Source organism: Lepidochelys kempii, chromosome 5, assembly GCF_965140285.1.
Source record: "Lepidochelys kempii isolate rLepKem1 chromosome 5, rLepKem1.hap1, whole genome shotgun sequence".
Taxonomy (NCBI): domain Eukaryota; kingdom Metazoa; phylum Chordata; order Testudines; family Cheloniidae; genus Lepidochelys; species Lepidochelys kempii.
In genome coordinates, this window is record NC_136384.1 from 97120623 (window position 1) to 97142776 (window position 22154).

The 22154-nt window shown below is 42.2% G+C and overlaps 1 protein-coding gene across 2 annotated transcripts in view; it reads left to right on the forward strand.

The window, feature by feature from the left end:
• The window catches only part of TRPM6 (transient receptor potential cation channel subfamily M member 6), a 161112-nt gene that overhangs the window by 73953 nt on the left and 65005 nt on the right, over positions 1 to 22154 (forward strand). Inside the window, exons 7-14 of one of the 2 annotated variants that reach the window (XM_073345124.2) lie at positions 2199 to 2370; positions 3867 to 4041; positions 9509 to 9632; positions 13688 to 13760; positions 13877 to 13977; positions 16990 to 17124; positions 19505 to 19558; positions 21371 to 21511. In XM_073345124.2, the coding sequence (XP_073201225.1) occupies positions 2199 to 2370; positions 3867 to 4041; positions 9509 to 9632; positions 13688 to 13760; positions 13877 to 13977; positions 16990 to 17124; positions 19505 to 19558; positions 21371 to 21511 (975 nt within the window). Of the gene's footprint in view, positions 1 to 2198; positions 2371 to 3866; positions 4042 to 9508; positions 9633 to 13687; positions 13761 to 13876; positions 13978 to 16989; positions 17125 to 19504; positions 19559 to 21370; positions 21512 to 22154 lie in introns of those variants that run through there. The other variant, XM_078852883.1, reaches the window with a different exon arrangement.

Below are 22154 nucleotides of genomic sequence, written 5' to 3' on the forward strand. Positions count from 1 at the left end.
GAGAGAACCCTTTGTTTCCCCCCCCCCCCAGCTTTGAAAGTATCTTGTCTCCTTATTGGTCATTTTGGTCAGGTGCCAGCAAGGTTATCTATAGCTTCTTAACCTGTTACAGGTGAAAGGGTTTTTCCTCTGGCCAGGAAGGATTTAAAGGTGGTTAGCCTTCCCTTTATATTTATGACAATCCTAAAAAAAATATTGACAGCAAATTCCCAACCAGCACTAATAGTATTAAGCCCATAAAAACTTTGTTTAATGACAGTTAAGGATGACTGGGAATGCCCCACCAACTCAAAACCTAAAAAGTATGGAAATAACAAGTTAAGGGGAAATTCTCCTGCATTTCTTGCTGCTTTCATATTGTCTGCAACACTGTTGATAACTCACTCCTGCACTCCATAAGGCTTTCACTTCCATTTCCGACAGATACGAAAAAAAAATATGTATGCCAGCTTCATCAAACGTGCACTTTTGAGCATGATTAGGCCTCCTAAGTGCTATGGTAATACAAATGACAATAATAATACTACTAATAATTAATAATGCCTTAACATTGCTGAGGTTACCGTTAAGATTTTGTGCTAGAGAGCAAGTTATCACTGAGCTGCCCGCCGATCCAGCGGGTAGTATAGACATACCCGAAGAGAAGTTTTTGTGTTCATTTCCTAGGTTTTTTTTTTTTTTGTAGAGGGTTGGCCCCTAGGGTCAAAGAGAGAAGAGGGGGAGATGCAAATGGCTGAAATATAAAACACCTGTATTTTGGTGTGTAACACTATAATTTACAAATTGTAGTAGTCCTTAATTACAAATATGTGTTATAGGATATTTTCTCATTGTGTGACTTAAATAAACTAGTTCTTTTTTAAAACAAAACTCTAAAAACAAAATCTGTTATATGTGGACATCCATAACAACATCTCAGAGAGGGGACAGCAGGGTTTGAACCCTTGTCCCTCAGTTTAAATCTCTATCACTTGATGTGCAATAGTAATTGCTTGTGTCTACTTAAGGCTCAGCTGCTAGAGGTAGATTTGGCACAAACTTTTTCTGTGGGTTACACAACTGTTTGCTAGATAGCTGGATACCAGGAATGCTGGGCTATAGCTCTGGCTCTGGGCTAAGAGTATGATTTTGTGATTAGATAGGATATTCAAAGCACATTCATCGTGAAAGGCAGTGTGGCTGACTAGATAAGATATGTGCTGACATGTTAGAGCCCTGGGTTCTATTTCCGAAATATCATTGTATAACTTCTCTATTAACTTATTTGTAAAATGAGGTCGCAGCTCATATTAGGTTGCCTTCTAGGACAGGGTTCATAACTGATATTTTATTAATCAGCAGATGAAGAGCAATATGTGGTGCAAAGCACAGAGTGCTATAGGTTTTTTTGCAAAGGGATCCCAAAAAAGTGAGATAATCCCATAAAATACTTTAAGAAAGGAACTATTTTGGAACTATTACTTTTTCTGTGTGAAGCCAATTTTCATCAAAACACCATGAAAAATTCAAATAGTGTTCAAAGTTTACTTTGTAAGTTTTGTGTTTACCATTTTATTAAGATTTTTTACAAAATAAGCTGAAAATTCTGAAAACTTGAGTGAGGGGGTAGTAATCAGTGACTCCATAATAATGATATCTTCCATTGACTATATATTACACAGACTTGAAGGTTTACTATTTTTTAAAGATTTCCATTCATCTAGAATTCAGAATGTAAAAATGGCCATAAATGAATGAATGAATAAATAATCTGGGATCATGTATATATTCTCTAAAATAATACTAAAATGGCATAGTTGTCTTTCACAATATAGGGCCAGACAGTAATACTTTTACTCACATTTGGTAGTTTCTTAATCCTCAAATTGACTTCAACGGGACTTGACATGGAGTAAGGTACTATTCAGTGTGAGTAAGCATACCACAGTCTGGTCCACACAGTGAGGCCAAGCAGCGGTACACAGAAAAAATAATTTTGGACATTGTTATTTTCCAGATCTTGATTCCAGTGTACTTTCCACTGGAGTGCCATGAATGGTGAGAGGATAGACCAGTTGTAGCCTCCCATAGAATGATGTAGAGAATTTTCCCCTAGGTGTGGTAGAAACTTTTACAAGTTTATCATGTAACAATGAAGTATATAAAAGTTAGGTCATGTGCCAGGTGACTTTACTTCAGCCTCCTTTTGATTTTCTCAGGTAGTTCGCCTATATCAAACTCTCAGCAATCCTCTTAGCAAGCTGAGCACCCTCAACAGCACGCACTCCCATTTCGTACTGGCAGATGATGGGACAGTGGGAAAATATGGCAATGAGATGAAGCTCAGGAGGAATCTTGAGAAATACTTAAACCTTCAGAAAATACACACTGGTGAGTATTGTGATGTCAAATTTATCACAGGTTAAAAGATTTTTAAGATGCTGAGGACTTCCTGTGATATGCTGGGTGTCTTCTACTTCCATGGATTTCACTGGGAATGAGGATGGCTCAGCATCTTGAAGGATCAAGCCATAAATACTCAAAGGGGGGGAAGGGGAAGGAAAGGAACAATTTTTTTTCAAAAATCACTAATGACTTTGGGTGTTTTTGATTTCCCAGTTTGGGACCTCTGTGATGACTCTGATATTATACACTGAAAATCAGACCCATTTAAAGCCTGTCAAACTGGGCACCCAAAAATTGAAAATGTTGACCTGGAGTTCTAGAAAGCCAGAGTAGAGCATGGCTTCTGTTTCATAACTCTTTATGACAGCACTGATAACTTTTTCTCAAATATTTACCAGACATTTATAAAGAGAAAAAAATGTCAAATACAGTGAAATTCACGTTTTGCAATCTCACTGTGCAATTCTTTTGCATTCCACAACTGTCATTTTTGTTGTTGGCAAACAGTGCAATAACTAGTTGCAAAAGAGGAATTGAAAAAATATCCAATCAATCTTTTGTGTCTGTGAAATAAGCGAAAGGCAAGTTTCACAACTTTCATTTCCATTGTGGAATTGTTTGCACATTTAATACCTCAGTTATGTCTGAGTTAAAGACACCATCAAATAGGTATTTGTAGCCTGTGTAAAGTACTTATTTTCATGTAATAAGACCATCATCAGTGATTTATGGAAAGCTTGATACTGGTCTAATGAGCAAATCAGAAGGTATGTTAGAAAGAAACACCATTAGGTCAATTGTAATTGTTAAGTCCTTCCTTCCTTTTACCTACTCACCTCTTATTAGCACAGAGACGCATCCAAGAATCTCTTGAATCCATTCATGTTTTTTGTTTCCTGTTCAGTTTTAGATATAAAAAAATAGAATTCTTAATTATTGTATATTAGGTTTTCATTTGCTATGTCCATTTTTGTTTACTGTACCATTACCCAACTACCAGCTATTTCAAATTATTAAAATCACCTCTCCCAAGAATACATAACATATAGACAATTTTTTAAAAAAAGCCCCCGGTTGCTCATGAGTGTGTGCAAATATTTATATGCATAGTCACTTTTTCTATGCATGCACAAATTTTGCAAGCAAAACTCACAAGAACTGCTATTGCAGGCCATGCAAGGGAAGGGAAGGCTTCTTGTGCCCCATTTTCTTCCTCATGAGTCAATGCCCAGGCCTGCTTATAATCTTGTGCACAGTTTCTCAATAATCTTTTGTTTTAATGGCAGAGTTCCCTTGAGACAGCCTTGAAATGCCTGACACAAGGTGGGAGAAATAAAGGCATTGTTTTGTTTTTATCAATTAAAAACATGATTTCTATGAGATATTTTTTGTGGGTACAAGTTGACAAACCTATGTTTATGATGTGTACTGTGGGAGTGATAACTTTGCTGTTAGTAACGGTTGTGTGTGGTTTGAAACAGGAATGGGCCAAGGTGTACCGGTGGTTGGGCTAGTGGTAGAAGGAGGCCCAAACGTGATCCTAATGGTTTGGGAGTATGTGAGGGATACTCCTGCTGTCCCTGTGGTGGTCTGCGAGGGCACTGGCCGAGCTGCAGATCTTCTGGCTTTTATTCATAAACACACAGTAGATACAGGGTGAGTAGCTGCAGGCTGCACCACTTTTTTTTTTTTTAATTATTGTGTGGTGGTAGTGAAAATGCTTATCTCCAAATCAAAGACAATTATGAGAACTGTAGTGAAGTAGTCTTTGCCAGGAAGTGCAGAGTTCTGATCTCACCCCTGATGACAACCTCTCCAGCCCCTGTGACCTTTCCCTAGACTTAACCTCTCGGATGGAATTTCCCTTGTGATAAAAAATAGCAAGATTTGCACAAAAATAATGAGATTATTGTTAAATAGTTAATATATAAAATTTTAATTTTTTGGTGATCCATTTTTTAATTTTTGGAATCCTCTTGCACATCGTCAGTGTGTGTTTTATTTGAGACAATTAGTGTTACCCACCATCCTAAATATATTGGGCAAGGTGATTTTCGGCTGCTGCTGAAGGAGCTCTCATTTACAAATCTGCTTGTCCTCTGTCCAGCAATTAATTCTGTCCCCCCACAATCCCAACCCCCAGTAGGTCAGCCCACCCAGTCCCCATAAATTCATTCCCCATCCCCTAGCCTCTTAGTTCACCCCATGCCAGTTCAGCTCCCCCAGCCTCACATCTGCTCCTCCTGTGGTTCTTCACATTCCTATGTGTAGTCCTTGCTGGGCCAGGGTTAGAGTTGAAGGTCTCCTTATTCTGGAGTTAGTGTTTGAATGTATAGGTCTCCATGTGCTATGAATAAGGGTTTGGGCCCATACTCTTCCCTGGCCCAGGTATAGGTCTAGGGCTAGGGTTGGAGGCCAGAGGTTTTCCAAGGTTAGGGTTAAGAACATAAGAATGGCCATACTGGGTCAGACCAAAGGTCCATCAAGCCCAGTGTTCTGTCCTCTGACAGTGGCCAATGGCAGGTGCCCCAAGGGAATGAAGGGACATGTTATTATCAAGTGATCCATGCCCTGTCACCCCATCCCTGACTATCCTGGCTAACAGCCATTGATGGATCTATCTTCCATGAATCTATCTAGCTCCCTTTTGAACCCTGTTATAGTCTTGGCCTTCACAACATCCTCTGGCAAGGAGTTCCACAGGTTGAGTGTGCATTGTGTGAAGAAATACTTGCTTTTGTTTGTTTTAAACCTGCTGTCTATTAATTTCATTTGGTGACCCCTAGTTCTTGTGTTATGAGGAGGAGTAAATAACACTTCCTTATTTACTTCCTCTATACCACTCATGATTTTATAGACCTCTATCATCTCCTCCTCCTTAGTCACCTCTTTTCCAAGCTGAAAAGTCCTAGTCTTATTAATCTCTCCTCATACGGAAGCCGTTCCATATCCCTAATCATTTTTGTTCCCCTTTTCTGAACCTTTTTCAATTCCAATATATCTTTTTTGAGATGGGGGCGACCATATCTGCATGCAGTATTCAAGGTGTGGGCTTACCATGGCTTTATATAGAGGCAATATGATATTTTCTGTCTTATTATCTATCCCTTTCTTGATGATTCCCAACATTCTGTTCGCTGTTTTGACTGCCACTGCACATTGAGTGGATATTTGAGAGCACGATCCACAATGACTCCAAGATCTCTTTCTGGAGTGGTAACAGCTAATTTAGACCCCATCATTATATATTTATAGTTAGGATTATGTTTTCCAATGTGCATTACTTTGCATTTATCTTCATTAAATTTCATCTGCCATTTTGTTGCCCAGTCACTCAGTTTTGTGAGATCCCTTTGTAACTCTTCGCAGTCTGCTTTAACTATCTTGAGTAGTTTTGTATCATCTGCAAATTTTGCCACCTTACTATTTACCCCTTTTTCCAGATTGTTTATGAATCTGTTAAATAGGACTGGGCCCAATACAGATCCCTGGGGGATGCTACTATTTACCTCTCTCCATTCTGAAAACTGACCATTTATTCCTACCCTTTGTTTCCTATCTTTTAACCACTTACCAATTCATGAGAGAACCTTCCCTCTTTTCCCATGACTGCTTATTTTGCTTAAGAGCCTTTGGTGAGGGACCTTGTCAAAGGCTTTCTGAAAATCTAAATACACTATATCCACTGGATCTCCTTTGTCCACATGCTTGTTGATCCCCTTAAAGAATTCTAGTAGATTGGTGAGGCACAATTGCTCTTTACAAAAACCATGTTGACTATTTCCCAACAAATTATGTTCATCTATGTATCAGACAATTTTGTCCTTTATGATAGTTTCAACCAATTTGCCCAGTACTGAAGTGAGCCTTACTGGCCTGTAGTTGCCAGGAGCCCTTTTTAAAAATTGGCTTCACATTAGCTAATTAGGTTGGGGCTTGCAGGCTTTTGCAAGCATGGGTTAGGGTTGTAGTATGGAGGCCTCTCTGGGTGAGGGATAGAGTTGGAGACCATAGATGTCCATAGATTAGGGTTAGTGTTGGGACCCCTAGGCATCTGTGGGCCAGTATTAATGCTTGGGCCCATAGCTCTGCCCAGTCTATAGTTGGAGCTTGTGATCCTAGGTGTCACTGGGTTAATGTTAATGTTTGGGCCTATAGGCTTCTTCAGTTATAATTTTGTTTGGACCAGTCAGCATCCTTTTTCTAGATTTAGAGTTTGTATCATTATGTCTCAGAGATATTGTTATGGTTGAGACTAGGCTAGAGGTAGGGTTAGGGTTGAAGGCTGTAGCACACTCCCCATGCTAGGGTTAGCATTGGCCCCATAGTTCTGTCTAAGCTAGTATTATGGTCTGGAAGTATCCCCATGCACAGTTAGGTCTGTCAGTCTTAGGCCTTCTTGGAATAGCATTAGGATTGGAGGCCATAATTCTTCTTGTCTTGGGTTTGAGTTGGAAGTCAGAGGCCTCCCCCAGCTAGGGGATGGAATTGGAGGTATGTCCAGGGTAGCATTAGGATTGGGTCCTGTATGGCTTGCTGTACTCAGTCTAGATTTGGGTCCTGTATGTCTCACTGGTCTAGGGTTATAGTTGGATCCTGTAGTCCTCACCATTCCAGGGTCAGGTTTGGTGTCTGTTGTCCTTTCTAGCCTAGGGTTGTGATTTGAGTCTGTAGCCTTCCTTGGGCTAGAGCAATATTTGTGGTTAGTGGAGGCCAGTGTTAGGTCACTGACTGTAACCCTAGTCCAGGTCCCTCTGGCAACCCCAACTCTAATCCTAGACCTAAGACTTCTGGTTGCTAGAAACCTGTAGTCTTCCTTGGGCTAGAGTTATATTTGTGGTTAGTAGGAGGCCTTCGGGCCAATGTTAGGACACTGATGCAACCCCAGCTTCAATCCTAGGTCTGACTTCTGCAGCCTGAACCCGAACCCAAGGAGCTCTACTGGCTGTATGTCCAATCCTATCCTTGAGACATATGTAGACCCCATCCATAACCCTTGTCTGGTGATCTCTATGGGCACTGATCATGAACTTCTGTGGGTCCAAACTTCAAATGCAACCCTCTCCTGGGGCCAGCCGGCCACTTCATTTTTAATCTTTTCCTGGGTCACCCTCTGGCCCAAACCATGATTGTGTCCCTGGCTCTTCACGGGCCCCCGCCGTAACCCAAGCCCAGGATCACAGATCAGTCTTGTCCCTGATGCTAGCCCACAAAGAGAAGGTAAGCACCTTCTCAGGCTGTTTAGTGTGGAGTAAGGCAGTAGCTTCCAACCTTGACACTAGCCTGGGTCTGCCTGTGGGCCCAACCTCTACTCTATCCTGAAGTCATCGACTCATTTCAACATCGACATCACTCCCAGGGATGCTTGCGGACTTCAGCCCCAATCTTATCCCCATGGACCTGTGCGCTCCATTCCAAGCCATAACACCATGGACATCTGCAGGCCCCAAATCTGACCTTATCCCTGGTGAGCCCCACAGGTCCTGCTCTGACCCTAATCTGCAGCCGTGGCCTTAACCCTGTTGTGACCTTCAGCCATGGCCACCAACTGACCCCAGCCCCAACTGTAGGCCAGGGCCATAGACAAGCTTGAACCTTAACAGAAACTTACCCATAGAATACCATGTCCAGTACTGACCTTGACACTGATTGTGGGTGCTGGACTTCCAGCCAGTCCCAACCATAATACTTGACAGTGGCTAGCACTTGACTCCAAATCCAAACCTAGCCCAGGATCACCATTGGCCCTATCCCTAACCCACCCCCAGGGCCAACAATTGGTCCCAATCTTTGTTAATAACCAGCACCAACTCTAACCCCAGCCCTGCATCATCAGCTGATTTTTCCCTAGCCCAGGGCCCCTATCTGGTCCCAATGCTCACCCTAGCATGGGGACTTCATCCTGTCCCAGCCATTTTCCTGAGTTGAGGCCCCCATCTGACCTCATCCCTAAACCTGATTTGAGGTCCCCATGCAGATCAAAACTGAACCCTAGGTCTTAGTTTCCAAGCATAATCCTGACCCCTCTCCACACTTTTCAATTCTAACAACCTGGGGCCCACATCTTCCTGGGTCTGCCATCTGGCCATATTGTATCTCTGTCCCTCATCTGCAATCTGTCCCTAATTCTGAGCCGAGTTTGGGGTTCCCTTTTGGCCCCAATACTAAACCTAGTATGCTGTCCCAACATGCCAGGAGCCTCTAATTAAGGCCCACATCTATGCCCAACCCCAACCTTAGCTCAGAGCCAGCAATGCACCTCAAATCTAAACAAATGTGGATTTTTTAAAATAATTTTTATTTTTTTCATGGGAAAATGGGTTTTTTTATAAATCAAAAATGTTAATGAACAATTGTCCATTTTTGAAAATGTTCATGGACTTATTCACAACGTTGTCATTATTTAAACATTTGTGGTATATATTTTGTTCTATATCTCTCTTTGATGTTGTTTGTTAGCTTTTTAGAGTATAATTTTTGGAATCATGTTTTCATATTTTTGGTAACTTACTTTTATATCTTTTTTGCCTGCTCTTTTTATTTTCTTCTCCCTCCCTTTCCTTTTTTTCCATTATTTTTCTTGTCATTAAAAAGAAATTAGTTAAAAAAACTTACTGGAAAATGAAAGGAGAAATGAAAAAAGATGAAAAAAGATAACAATAAAAAACCCAGAAAATAATAAACGGAAAGTAAAATACCAAGCAACTTAAATTATGTTCACAAAATTTAATTAAAAAGGTAGAAAAAAATTGCAAAAGCAAGTTTGAAATCTCAGTTTTTCATGAAATTGTTTAAATTTTTTACTAGCTCCATTCATAATACTTTTCAAACTAATTAGCTTTGCCATTGATTGCGTTTACATGGGTTCATAACGTTTAAATACAGTATTAAATAAATATTTAATATTGTATATTGGTTATGTCCTGCCTTTGTTATGCATGAGTGGTACTGTGAAAGGTGAAGGCAATATCGTACTGAAGACAAAGTATGCATTGCTGTATCCACTGGTCTACTCTGTTCTCACAAGTTTCTTCTGTCAGTGTAACATCTGACAAAGAGATCAGTCAGATGAGGCATCCTACGGTACAATTTATTCTTGTCTGTGTATTTATTTGTTCCTCAGAGACTTGCTCCCTCAGCTGAAGGAGGAGATATCAATAATGATTCAGAACACCTTTAATTTTGGGCAGAAACAGTCCATTCATCTATTTCAAATGCTGATGGAGTGTATGGCGCACAGAGAATCTGTGAGTATGATGGATTGTTGGTTTGTATTACGATCTCTTTCATTTGCTATACAAGTGTGATCTTTTTGTTGATTATGAAATATATTGGCCTGGGCACAGAGGCTATTGTAATAATGTTATCTCTGATATAAATATAGCAGGCCAAAGTTTGTCGTCAATTACCTCTGTTCAGTCTCATTTGTGTTAATGAAGGTTTCATAAGTTGTTTGTCTTCCAGATGGACTTTTCCCATCCCTTTTATGAGACCCAGGTGTTTCAACACAATTAGTCCAGTGCCCTTAGGCTGGGAAGTAGCTAATTCTGGCAAAGGCAGGCTGATTGAACAGGGCTGGCTAGCAGACACAGGTCTCCTGGCCCTGAAAGGGGCAGGCCACCCTGTTACACATTTCTCTCCCTCTCTCCCTAAAGCTTTGCTTGGCCCCAGGGCAAGTTCTACCATTTACAGCCATACGTCAAGCTTGGACAGGCTGTTTTCCTGGCTGCCATCTCTCCTACTCTTCTCTTAGCTGGCTAACATCTGAGATCAACTGGTCTTTTTCCCAGCACACTTTCTCCATGTTGGAGATTTGGGGACCAAATCTTCCATGTCACATTGCAGCATCATTACTTGTAATTCCAAGCACTGTTTCCCCTCAGCCAACTCCTTTTTCTCTTTCAGAGCCTGCTGTGTGGCTTTCTCCAAGGCAGCCAATTCCACACAGTGGTTCTCCTTCCCAGATCAGCTCCTGCTTTATGGCTTGTGCCACAGCACTAACATAGGAAGAGTGTCTCTCTTCCAGGTCTCTTTTTAATTGATCCCTTTTCAGGAGCATCTCCTGCAACTTCTTCCACTTCCAACTTCCTCCACTATCTCTGACATATCAGGCACTGCCATGACTTCAGAGTCTGTTGCTTCTCCAGCCTCTGTAGTTGCCCCCATTATTATCACAGTGTTTCTCTGTGTTCTCAGCCCTGCACTTTTTCTCCAGAACTTGTACCTGCTGTTGAAGGGCAAAAACTTGGTTCTCCAGAGTCCTCTTTGCCTGCCCCTCCTGGGTCAGCTGCTTTTCCAAGCGATTCCTTTCTGCTTCTATCTGCCTTAACTGGATCTTGAGGCTCAGCCTCTGCAGCTTTTAGTCCTGCTCCCTATTCCTAGGCCCCTAATTGTCCCCTTGGTACAATCCTTCTTTCCACAGTTCAAGTACTAAGTGGGACAGAGCTTTTTAATATCTTCGGTCTCCCCACAGGAAAAACATATCACCACCCTCTTTCCTGTGCTCCACTTTTCCACACCTGAAGCACACCAGAGCATTTGTCCCAGGCTGGTGCTGGGGTATTTCCAGCCACTGTTGCTTTTGTTGGCCCTCCCACAACTGCAAGAGGATTGTCTGTGTCTGCTTGTGATTTGTCACCAGCAGGTGGAGGATGTCCTCCACTCCTTTCCCTATTGCTAAAAGGAGTTCAGCATACCCCTCCATACACTAGTTTGGCAAGGTAGATGTTCCCCAGCCAAAGAAGGTGTCTGTATCTCTCTGCCCCATAATTCTTCCTTGATTGGAGGGGGTGTCATGATGGGAGGGGGTGTCAAGTTGTCATAGGCCATGACTGCCCTATAGCACCTGTGATTCTGAGAATGGCGCCACAGGCACTCCCTGTCTCAATTTGCCCTCACCAGGTTTTTTTTTAAATTTTTGTCTCTTCTGGGGATTCACATGGCTAACCTCTCCTGCTGCATTACTCTCAGAGTTCAATTCCCACATGGGGTAACAAAAGTCCAAACAAACAAGAGGTTCTTCTACCCTGCTTGGGCTTCTCTTCAGCCCACCCTCCAGGCTTCTGGGCTACCTTTAAGGGTATGTCTACACTGCAGTTAGACACCCACGCCTGGCCCATGCCAGCTGACTCGGTCTTGGGGGTGCTTAATTTTGGTGTAGACACTTTGGGTAGAGCCCAAGCTCTGGGACCCTGCGAGGGGGAAAGTCCCAGAGCTTGGGCTTCAGCTCAAACCCAAACATCTACACCACAATTAAACAACCCCTTAGCCTGAGCCCTGTGAGCCCGAGTCAGCTGGCATGGGCCAGCTGTGGGTTTTTAATTGCAATGTAGATGTACCCTAAGTGTCTCTTCTCTGGGAGAAAGTGCTGACTCCCAGGCTGCTTCCCTGGAGTCCTTCCAGACCCTACTTCAGGGCTTTCCACATAAGCTCAACTTATTCCCTGTGGTTCCTCTCTCAAACTGAGTTTTCTCAGCCCTTTTATGAGGCCCACGTGCTTCAGGCTGTCACTTGACCCCATTTAGTTCAGCCGCCTTATGTTAGAAGGCAGCTGACTCTGGGGCAAGAGGGGCTGATTGAAGAGGGCTGGCTAGCCCCAGGGACTCTTGGCTCCTAAAGGGGCAGGCCATCCTATTACAAGGTTTCAAGATCTTCCACTGTGTGAGAAGTAAGTATGTGGGTGTCATTGTATGAATCTTAATGTCTCAACCTTCAAGGTCAGCCAAAAAGAGAGATTCAGTGTTGCAGGATTAGAAATATGATGATTTGCATGTTGATTTCCTTGCATTAAGAGTCTATGTGTATGTCTACACTGTAATTAGATACCTGCCTCTGGCCCGTGACAGCTGACTCAGGCTTGTGGGACTAGGGCTAGGGAGCTGTTTAATAGACGTTAGGGCTCAGGCTGCAGCCTGAGCTCTGGGACTCGCCCCCCTTGTAGGGTCATATAAGTCCGAGCTCCAGCCCGAGCCAGGGTTGCCAACTTTCTAATTGCACAAAACCGAACACCCATCCTCACCCCATCCCCGAGGCCCGGCCCCCGCTCACTACATTCTCCCTCCCTTGCTGGCTTGCTCTCTCCCACCCTCACTCACTTTCACTGGGCTGGGGCAGGGGGTTGGGGTGTGGGAGGGGGTGCGGGCTTTGTGGTGGAGCTGGGGATGAGGGGTTTGGGGAGCAGGAGGGGGCTCCGGGTTGGGGGGTGGGGCAGAGGGATTTGGAGTGCAGGTGGGGGGACTGCGGGTTGAGGCAGGGGATTGGGGTGCATCAGGGGGTGAGGGCTCTGGGATGGGGTTGGGGATGAGGGGTTCAGGGTGTGGGAGGGGGGTCTGGGCTGGGACAGGGGGTGAGGATGCTGGAGGGGGTCTGGTCTCTAGGCTGAGGTGCGGGCTCTGGGGTGGGGCTGGGGATGAGGGGTTGGGACTCAGCGTTGGAACATGGGATTACCTCGGGTGGCTCCTGGTCAGTGGCACAGCGAGGCTAAGACAGGCTCCCTGCCTGTCCTGACTCCAGTGCTGTGCCCAGGAAGTGGCTAGCAGGTCTGGCGCCTAGGTGGGGGGTGGGAGCAGGAGGCTCTGCAGGCTGCTCTCATCCGCAGGTACCTCCCCTCCATACACTAGTTTGGCAAGGAACTAGCCAATGGGAGTGTGGAGCCAGTGCTCTGGGTGGGGGCAGTGCATGGAGCCCCTTGGCCCCCCGACAAGGAGCTTGACCTGCTGGCCGCTTCCAAGGCGCAGTGCAGTGCCAGGACAGGTAGGGACTAGCCTGCCTTAGCTGTGCAGCACCACCGTGGTTGACGGCCAATGGGCGCTGCAGGGGCAGTGTGTGGAGCCTCCTAGCTGCCCCTATACATAGGAGCTGGAGGGGGGACATGCTACTGCTTCCGGGAGCCACGTGGAACCCCGGCATGTGTGGAGCAGGGCAAGCCCCGGATCCTGCTCCCCGGCTGGAGCTCAAGGGCCAGATTAAAATGTCTGAAGGGTTGGATGCGACCCCCGGGGCGTAGTTTGCCCACCTCTGCCCTAGCCTGAACATCTATACCACAAATAAACAGCCCTGTGAGCCCGAGTCAGCTGGCACTGGCCAGCCGTGGATTTTTAATTGCTATGTAGACATACCCTAATGGTACATTTTCATTGCGGTGCACAAGGAGATACATTCATGTATAGATCGCTTTGTTAATGTTGCTGAGAGCTGTGAAACTTATTTCACTGGACACTAGGTCAAGAACGAACACCCAGTGTTTCCCTGGAAGGGCTTGTCCACGTTCCCCCCGAATAACATCCTTTTGCAACACTGACAGATAACCATATTTGATGCAGAGTCAGAGGAGCAGCAGGACATTGATTTGGCAATCCTGACAGCACTCCTGAAAGGTACTTATCTAATAATATTTCCTATGACCTACAGATTCATTGACATGCCCTTTCAAAGAAAGGAAGGAAAAGAAGCTAATGTATGAAAGTTAATGGAGCCTTTTCTTGTTTTCTAGGTACAAATATGTCTGCATCAGATCAGCTAAATTTGGCCTTGGCATGGAATAGACTGGACATTGCCAAGAAACATATATTGGTTTGTGGACAAGACTGGAAGGTACTTTTCAATTTTATTTTCCAGCATGTGTTTGTTTTTTACAGAGAAGCTTTTTAATTCTCTTTGTGTTTTCACCTTTGCTTTGCATCTGACAGTCTCTGTCTGATGAGTTACTTGGAGTTTGAGTTCACATACCTGTCTGGTGGTGTAAGCATAGTTAGTATTTGGAAATGCAAAGTTTTCCTAGGGGGCATTCAACATGGAATGCTCAAACTAAGTTTTGTTCCTAACTTCTGTTGGAGGACTTGAAGCTGGGGTAAGGAGGCACGAGCCCCCCTTGCCATGCTGCAGAGGGTGACACCATTAACATTATGATTCTGTAGATTTTTACGTATCAAGTGACATGTCTCTTACCCTTCTATCACTAATTTGTCCATGGAATAAGATTTCACTACATTATGCTCCCAGACTATTGTGTGTTCCTCATTTTCTGGGTCCCTGACTAGAGACCTTGGAGTCTGCTTTGCAGAAGTGCTGAGCACTTAGAACTGCAGTTGAAGTCAATGAGAGCTATGCTTTGAACATATGAAGTGCTAGGCATAGATTCAGAAAGGGACTTAGGCATTCAGTATTGCAACATTCAGCATTGCAATTCCTAACTTTTAGTTGTCTGGAAAATCGCTGCATTCCATAAAGCCTGAATTAGGCCCCCAAGCTCCTTATACAATGAATGGGGACAGATAGGTGCCTAAGAATGGGATCCACAAAAGTTAGAATGATAGGTGGCTCCCTGCCTAAACTAACCAATAGGAGATGCCAATTATATGGGTGTGTCCTAAACCCCACCTCTCTCTTGGACTTAGGTGCCCTGTCTCTGTTTGGACTCCGCAGTTGGGAGTCCTCTCCTGGAGTCAGGTGCTTAAGCCATTTTTTGAAAGAAGCACTGCTGATGAAGTAGATGATGGTGCTGCCTCCCTTATACCTTCAGTGGTTATAGCATTCCTCCAGGATGTGGGAGAGCCTAGTTCAGTTCCTCTCCCTCTCCCTCCCCCTGACAGATAGGGAGAAGGGATTTGAATATGGGTCATCCACCTCTTAGGAGAGTGCCCTAATTACTGGGTTATAGGATATTCTGGGGTAGGTCTGTCTCTCAGTCTCTCCTGTTGAAGCTGTTCTACTTTGGAACATATTTATATAGTCCTTTGGGCCGAGCGAGAGCCAGCGTGTGAATGATTGGTGAACAAGTGTAAATTAGGAAGAAGAAGAAAAAAAGTGAAAACTGGGCTGGTAAGAGAGGAAGGGATTTTTAAATTGAGATTGTGGAAACTTTTTGGCTTTTGTTTGTTGTTGTTCATACCTATTTAAGTACAGTCATTAATTAACATTTTGAATGAAGGAAATCTTTGTTAAATATTGAATATCTGCACCCCTTCAGTTAAAGCCTTAAGAGTTCACAATAAATAACTCTTAATACCCTCACTTGTTCTCCAGTAAAAAACAGAGTGCTTGTCTGCACTTGAAATACTACAGTGGCATAGCTGCATTGCTGTTGCATTCTCCCATCAGCATAGGCAACCTTCCTCCCTGAGGGGGAGTAACTAGGTCAATGGAAGAATTCTTCTGTTGACATAGTGCTGTCTATACTGGGGGGTAAGTCATCTTAACTACTCTGTACAAGGTGTATGGACTTTTCAGTAATTAATTTTCTAGTATAACATATGACCTTCCTGGGCCTGGTCTACATCCCTGATATTTCAAAGTTAAAAAACATGTAGAAAAAAAACCTTCAACAGCAATGTTTTCATTATACACCATAAAGAAGCAAAAGACAGGCACAAGCCCATTTTTAAAAATATCCTGTGCTGGTGACCTTTAAAAGCCACATTTTTAATTAGTGGGGCCCAAAGTTAATACACAGCTGGGAGGGTCTACATTTTTGTGCAGTTATCCTGACTACTACATATTCAAATTGCCAGGTATGTAGGCAGCAATTTCCAAGTGATTTGTGTAAACTTTCATAGTATTTGTATGTACAAGTGAAAGTGCACACTTATGCATGGATTCGCTTTTAAAAACGTTTTCCTAAAAGTTCAATAGGTAATGATTATAATCAGCTGTAACTACATTTCTGCATAAATGTCAGCTCAGCATCAAATAGATTGTACAACAGACTGTGAAATATTTCTGAAACCAAAGTAATTTAATAACATTACGCAAACTTTGCACAGCTATAATGTGACAATGTTTTTTAATGCATACTACACATCTGTTAATATTACAGGATATTACATCCACAAAATATAAACCTGCACATTGGAAGAAGTATTTGTGTGTGCACAATCGGTATTGGCTATTTCCCAGTTTGCACACCAAAACATGCATTTTGCACACATAGTTGCCTATTTGTATGGATGTATGCACGCAGGCATATTTTGTAGAAGCAAAGTAGATATTTTTGAAATCAAAGCCTTCCATAGGCCCAATTCCTTAGCTGCTGTGCATATGGAAATTCTGTTGAGATAAATAAAAGTGCTCCTATGCTTGGAGCACTTTTGGAATTGAGTCCTCCATTTTAATGCAGATACTGTTCTGTGTTACACGGGTTTTTTTTTTACCACCTTCAAATATAATTTTCAGAAAGTTTATCTTATATATTCTTTCTCTTTTTTAATATAGCCTTTCTTTAAATACCTTGGTCTCATATAGTTCCTCTGTTTTTTGTTATGTGGCAAATCAGAAAGTCTTTTCATTATGACAGATTAAATTCTGAAGCTGAAATGATTTAAAAACAAGGCCAATAGGAGATGCACTGTCCAGTGCAATGGTTGTAAAGGCAAATTTGAAGAAGTCTTTGTTAAGGTTTGGTTTGTGCAGAATAATTTTCCCCACTGGATTTTTACATAGGTGCATTTTCTAACAAATTTTTATTTTCTACAGTACACATGAAATACAGGGACAAAGCATGAAGATAAATAGATCCTTAACTCTTGTTTGGGGTTTGTTTTATTTAATCCAGAATGATTTTTTTTCCCATTTTCTTTTTTTCCTCCCCTTCTCCCTCACCCTTTGAAGGTTGGCTCCCTGGAACAGGCAATGCTGGATGCTTTAGTGATGGACCGGGTGGACTTTGTAAAGTTATTAATAGAGCATGGAGTGAATCTGCACCGTTTCCTTACTATATCCCGACTGGAAGAACTCTACAATACAGTGAGTACCTGAAACCCCATTGCAAAGTAGCTTCTGGCTAGATAGCTAAGTATTGGATGGATAGACAGATAGACTAGACAAAAATGGCAGAATTGGAAGGCCTGATTCCCTGTTGATTTGTAGCTTATGTAGTCACACCAGTGTAAAGTGGATGTAAATGCTACCATTTATATTGCAATCTGTGGAGCATAGTGTTCTATACCCTCGTTGCGCTGGTGTAAATGTCTGAACAAGGACAACCAAACAGGCTCACGGTTCCTGAGCTGTTCAAAAGAAGTGGCTGTTTTTATTAATTGAGGCTATGTCTATACTACACAGCTTTTAGTGACATGGCTGTGTCACTACACCTGTGCTGCGAAAAGTCATGCAGCGTAGCCACTGTTTGTCAGCTCTCCTGCTGACAAGAAACTTCCGCCCCGAACAAGTGACGTTTGCGTTGTCGGCAGGAGAGCGCTCCTGCTGACAAAGTGCTGTTCACATTGGCGCTTGTTGAGGCAAAGCTTTTGTCATGTGTGTGTGTGTGTGTGTGTGTGTGTGTGTTTGTGGGGTTAACACCTCTGAAAGACAAAAGTTTTGTCATTCAATTGTCAGCGTAGACATAGCCAGATACTGAATTCGGAAGCACAACCTTCTTGAAAATTTAGCTCATAGGACCTGGCTCTCTGCTGCCCTGCACTTTGCATAGCCAGTTACATCCAGGCAAAGTGGGTATATAAAGCTGCCAAATCAGACTGTAAGGTGCAAGTGGCTATAGAAAGTGCAAGAATGTATATATCACTGATGCATGTCTCCTCTCCTGCAGCACTGTCATCTTGCAATAGGAGGCCAATAAAAATGTTTAAAGTAGTGTCTCACCTAATTAATAACATCTGATGTAGTGCTTTCTAGGCCAAGACTATTTTTTGCAACTACAATAGGGAGTTTTTTTTGCAACTACCAAATGGATGGCTCTGGCAAGAAGCTGGCCCACTTGAAATAAATTTTCATTTGTATTTGAAATCCTAAAAATATAGCCCTCAGTTTTCTATTTTGAAAATGTTCATTTACTGCACTAGTTTCAGCAGGGCAGCCTGTTATACTTCTCCTGTCAACACTAATAAAATTGGTCACAAATCTGGGAAGCTGTGGGTTTTACTGAATTATATTGCAATCTATGGGCCATATTGTGACCTCCTTATTTACACTGAATAGTATGTTACTCCTGGAGTACTCCCATTGAAATCAATGAGAGTACTCTTAGAGTAAGGTACTACTTAAGATGAGTAAGTGAATTACAATATAGCCCAACGGATTGATCTTTAGATGTCCCCTAAGATAAGCATTACCCTTGAAGAGTAATTTCAAAGCCCTTTTTGCAGTGACCAAACTCCACTCTCTGCCTGAGGGCAAAGCCCATTTCTCCATCTTGGACTCATGGGAATGAAAGAGGGGAAGTGAAAAACCTCCAGCCACACAATGCATGTCTTGAGTGAGAACATTGCTTTGAGGACCCTGCTCCTGCTTCAGTTCTCTATGGGTTGATGCAGCTCTATGTCTGTAAAGTCTGTATCCTCTGTTCAGGGCAAAAAGAGAGACAGAATGTTTAAAGGTTCTACTCAGGAATGGGAAGTGATGGGTACTCCAAAGCCCTTTCCACACTGTGTCTGCATGCTAAAATCTATTGTAACTTGTTTTCATTCATGTGTGAATAAAAGGTACCCAACACATTTAACAAAGAAAACCAAAATACAGCACATTTTCAATGTTACAAAAGTACTGTTGCTTGAGCTGATCCAAAATGGTGAACATGTCTGAAAAAAATTATTTGTTCCAATTTTTCCATAGAAAAAAAGGAATAGGGGAGAAAGATCCCCCACCAATAAAATCTGAATGGAAAAAAATTGAATGTAAAAATATTAACAAAAAAAATCAAGAAATTGAGAACAAATTACATTTTTCATTGTTGAAGAAAGGCCATTGTTCCTCAGAAAGTTTTAAATGCAACATTTTGATCAGCTGTAATTATGATGATAAGATTTTGAGGCAGAGGATAATTGGTTCTATGTACCAGCCTTTCACTTCTGGACAGCTTGTTTCAAGCTGAATTTCATGAGAAATGAATTTAGATTTTAACCTGGGCTGGTGTACGTTACGCACATTCAAAATTGTCATACAGTTTAGCAAAGGAGACAATTAGTCTCTTCTTAGGAGAGGCCCAGGACTGTGATAATAGTATGCTGGTTGCAGATTTGCATTGAAGGCCATTTGTAGAACTGCAGGAAGCTTGAATAACTACCGATTATCCTGTGGAGATCTCAACATTTTTCTTGCACAGATTTTGAAATTAATGCATAAACATGCACATTTGTTTAATTTCTTTTTCTTTTGATTAACATTACAGAAACAAGGACCAACAAATCTACTTTTGCATCATCTTGTTCGAGATGTAAAACAGGTAATCTAAATCTGAAAGTCTGGGAATATAAGAATGTAACTTAATATACCAGGATCTAGTGACACTAATTGCTATCAGATAGTATTGTAGAAAGTTTAGAATTAGAAATGACGGTTTCATGTCTATTTTTATATCTACTGAATGAATTGTCTCTAGCCCATCTATTCCCCAAAGCTATGGAATGCTCTCCAGGGTTCTGTACCTTAATGTATTGACTTACACTCACAAACTCCCTTTATCAAACTCCCTTTATCTTACATTACAAAAGTACCATTATTAAATAAATCAAGGATTTGGGGAACCATTACAGTAACCCTGCCACAGTTCATCATTATAACCATTTTTTTTTTCAGTCAAAAGAATTGCCTTGCTTAACAATGACAGCAAAATATTCTGACAGGTGCAACACTCTTTCTGTACACTCTAGGAGAACAGAAGTTGGCAGTGAATAATTACTGCTTGGAGAGGAATTAGTAATTTATAGTCTGTTTCAAACTTTTATCTCTTGTATCTTGTGACATTGCTAATATAGGAAGCATTGAGGCTGTTCTTTTTGCATCTGATGTCAAGTGCAAGAGATGGCCAGATCTAAGACTGGATTAATTTCACCATGTCTGCCAAGTATATACATCATAGGATAAAATGAATTCTTCTGTTGACCGACCCACATCTACACTGGGGATTAGATTATTTTAAATATGGTGCTCAACTTAGACCTTAGGCTAATCAAATTTTAAGTGTAGATCAGACCTCAAAGATGACCTCTCTTATGCATTTAATTTTGATTGGTCCAGTGAGTGGCTCACTTCAAATCTATTTTTACTTCTGGGTCCTACTTATCTGAGGGCCTATCTATTTGACTGTGTTGTGGATTATGTTTTAACATGTTCCTCTCCTGATTGTTACAATGCAGTTTGGTCTTGCCTATGTTTGAACTATGTTACAAAATGCTGTTATTGTAATAGACATTCTTATAAACTTTAGAGTGCAATGGATGGTAGACATTGTTTTACCAATTTTGGCGCATAACATGTTGACAGGTATTTAATTGTCTTACTTCTATAGCAGCTTCATATGCCTGAAGAATCTATGCGCTCTCTGTCAGATTTAGGAGTTTTATGCTACAGGATTTCACAACTCAGTTCATGCTAGCCAGGTGTCAGGGTCTGTAGAAGATTGGTACCAGTGACCAAGACTTGGGCAGTCTAGCCTGGAGGTCACCACATTGTTCAGGAAGTAGAGGCCAATTGGACAGGTCTGGAGTCAGCTTCCAGGTGTCAGAACTGAAAGTTGGGGCTGGGGTCAGACAGGAGTTGAAGCCAAGGGCCAGCACTGAGTTGGAAGCCAAAGATCCATAGTCTAGGGTTGGAACTGGGGCAGTCAGAAACCAGAGCAATAGGATTCAGGGACTGGAATGAGGCTGAGGACAGGAGCTGAGAACAGGGCATGGTTGAAGTCAGGAACTAGGACAAGGCCAGGAGTCAGGTAGCAGATGGCAGGCTTTGTAGCAACTACAAGCCAGAATTCACCTTGTACACAAACAACTTGCTATGTCTCTTTCTGGATTAAATAGTATACTTGGCCCAATCAGGGACTATGGAGCTCCTCCAATCAGCTCACTATGGGTGGTATCTTTAGTTGAAAGTAAGCCGTAGGGGTCCTGATTCTTCAGTCAGAAGTAGAGCCTTCAGGTGGTGCTGTGAATGCAGCAGCAACCTGGAAGCTGGGTTCAGGATCCATGGACCTCACACTGTGTGCGTGGGTTGCTGTAGAAAATGACATTATAAAATGTTGTAAATATTTGTCTTACAGAGTGCCCTTCCTTTGGACTATAAGATATCATTGATTGATATTGGGCTGGTGATAGAGTATCTGATTGGTGGAGCTTATCGGAGCAACTACACAAGGAAACATTTCAGAGTTCTGTACAACGGCCTTTACAGAAAACGCAAGGTAACATCAATGAAATGGCTATTTGTGTCATTGGGAACAGCTGAAATGTCTAGGTAACAATAATTATAATGCTTTTCACTTCGTGTGGTTTTGCTCTGAAAAGTAACCATTAAAATGACACTAATGGTAAAATGGCATTTAATGTCTTTCAATAATTTCCATGTCAGCCTTGATAAGGTTACAAGTAAAAAGGTGTTTCTTTAAGTTAACTGCTTGTTCAGCAAACTGATCCTGGCCTCTGAAAGCCAAGTTGGGTTTTTTTTATTCTCATTCATCATCACCTGTAAGAAAGGATTTGCAGGCCATGGTGGACCCTCATGTACACCTATGAGACAACATTATCTTCCCAGTATGTTATTAGGGAGCTGATCCAAAGCATAATTACGTTACTGGGATTCTTTCCATTGATTTCAGTGGGTTTTGGATAGGTCATTGGTGTTGCCTATACAGACCAATAACTTTCATGGATGATGCACAAGAAAAATAAAGAATCCATTTCATTCTCATTTTCCTGTGTTGGCGCTTCAAGACTAACATTTGAAAAGCGGTCCAAACTTTTCAGTAAATTAATCAGGTATAACTGACACACACAAAAAGTGATCTGTTGAGTAAGAAGGTGTCTTTTTTCCACACTGAGTTTTCA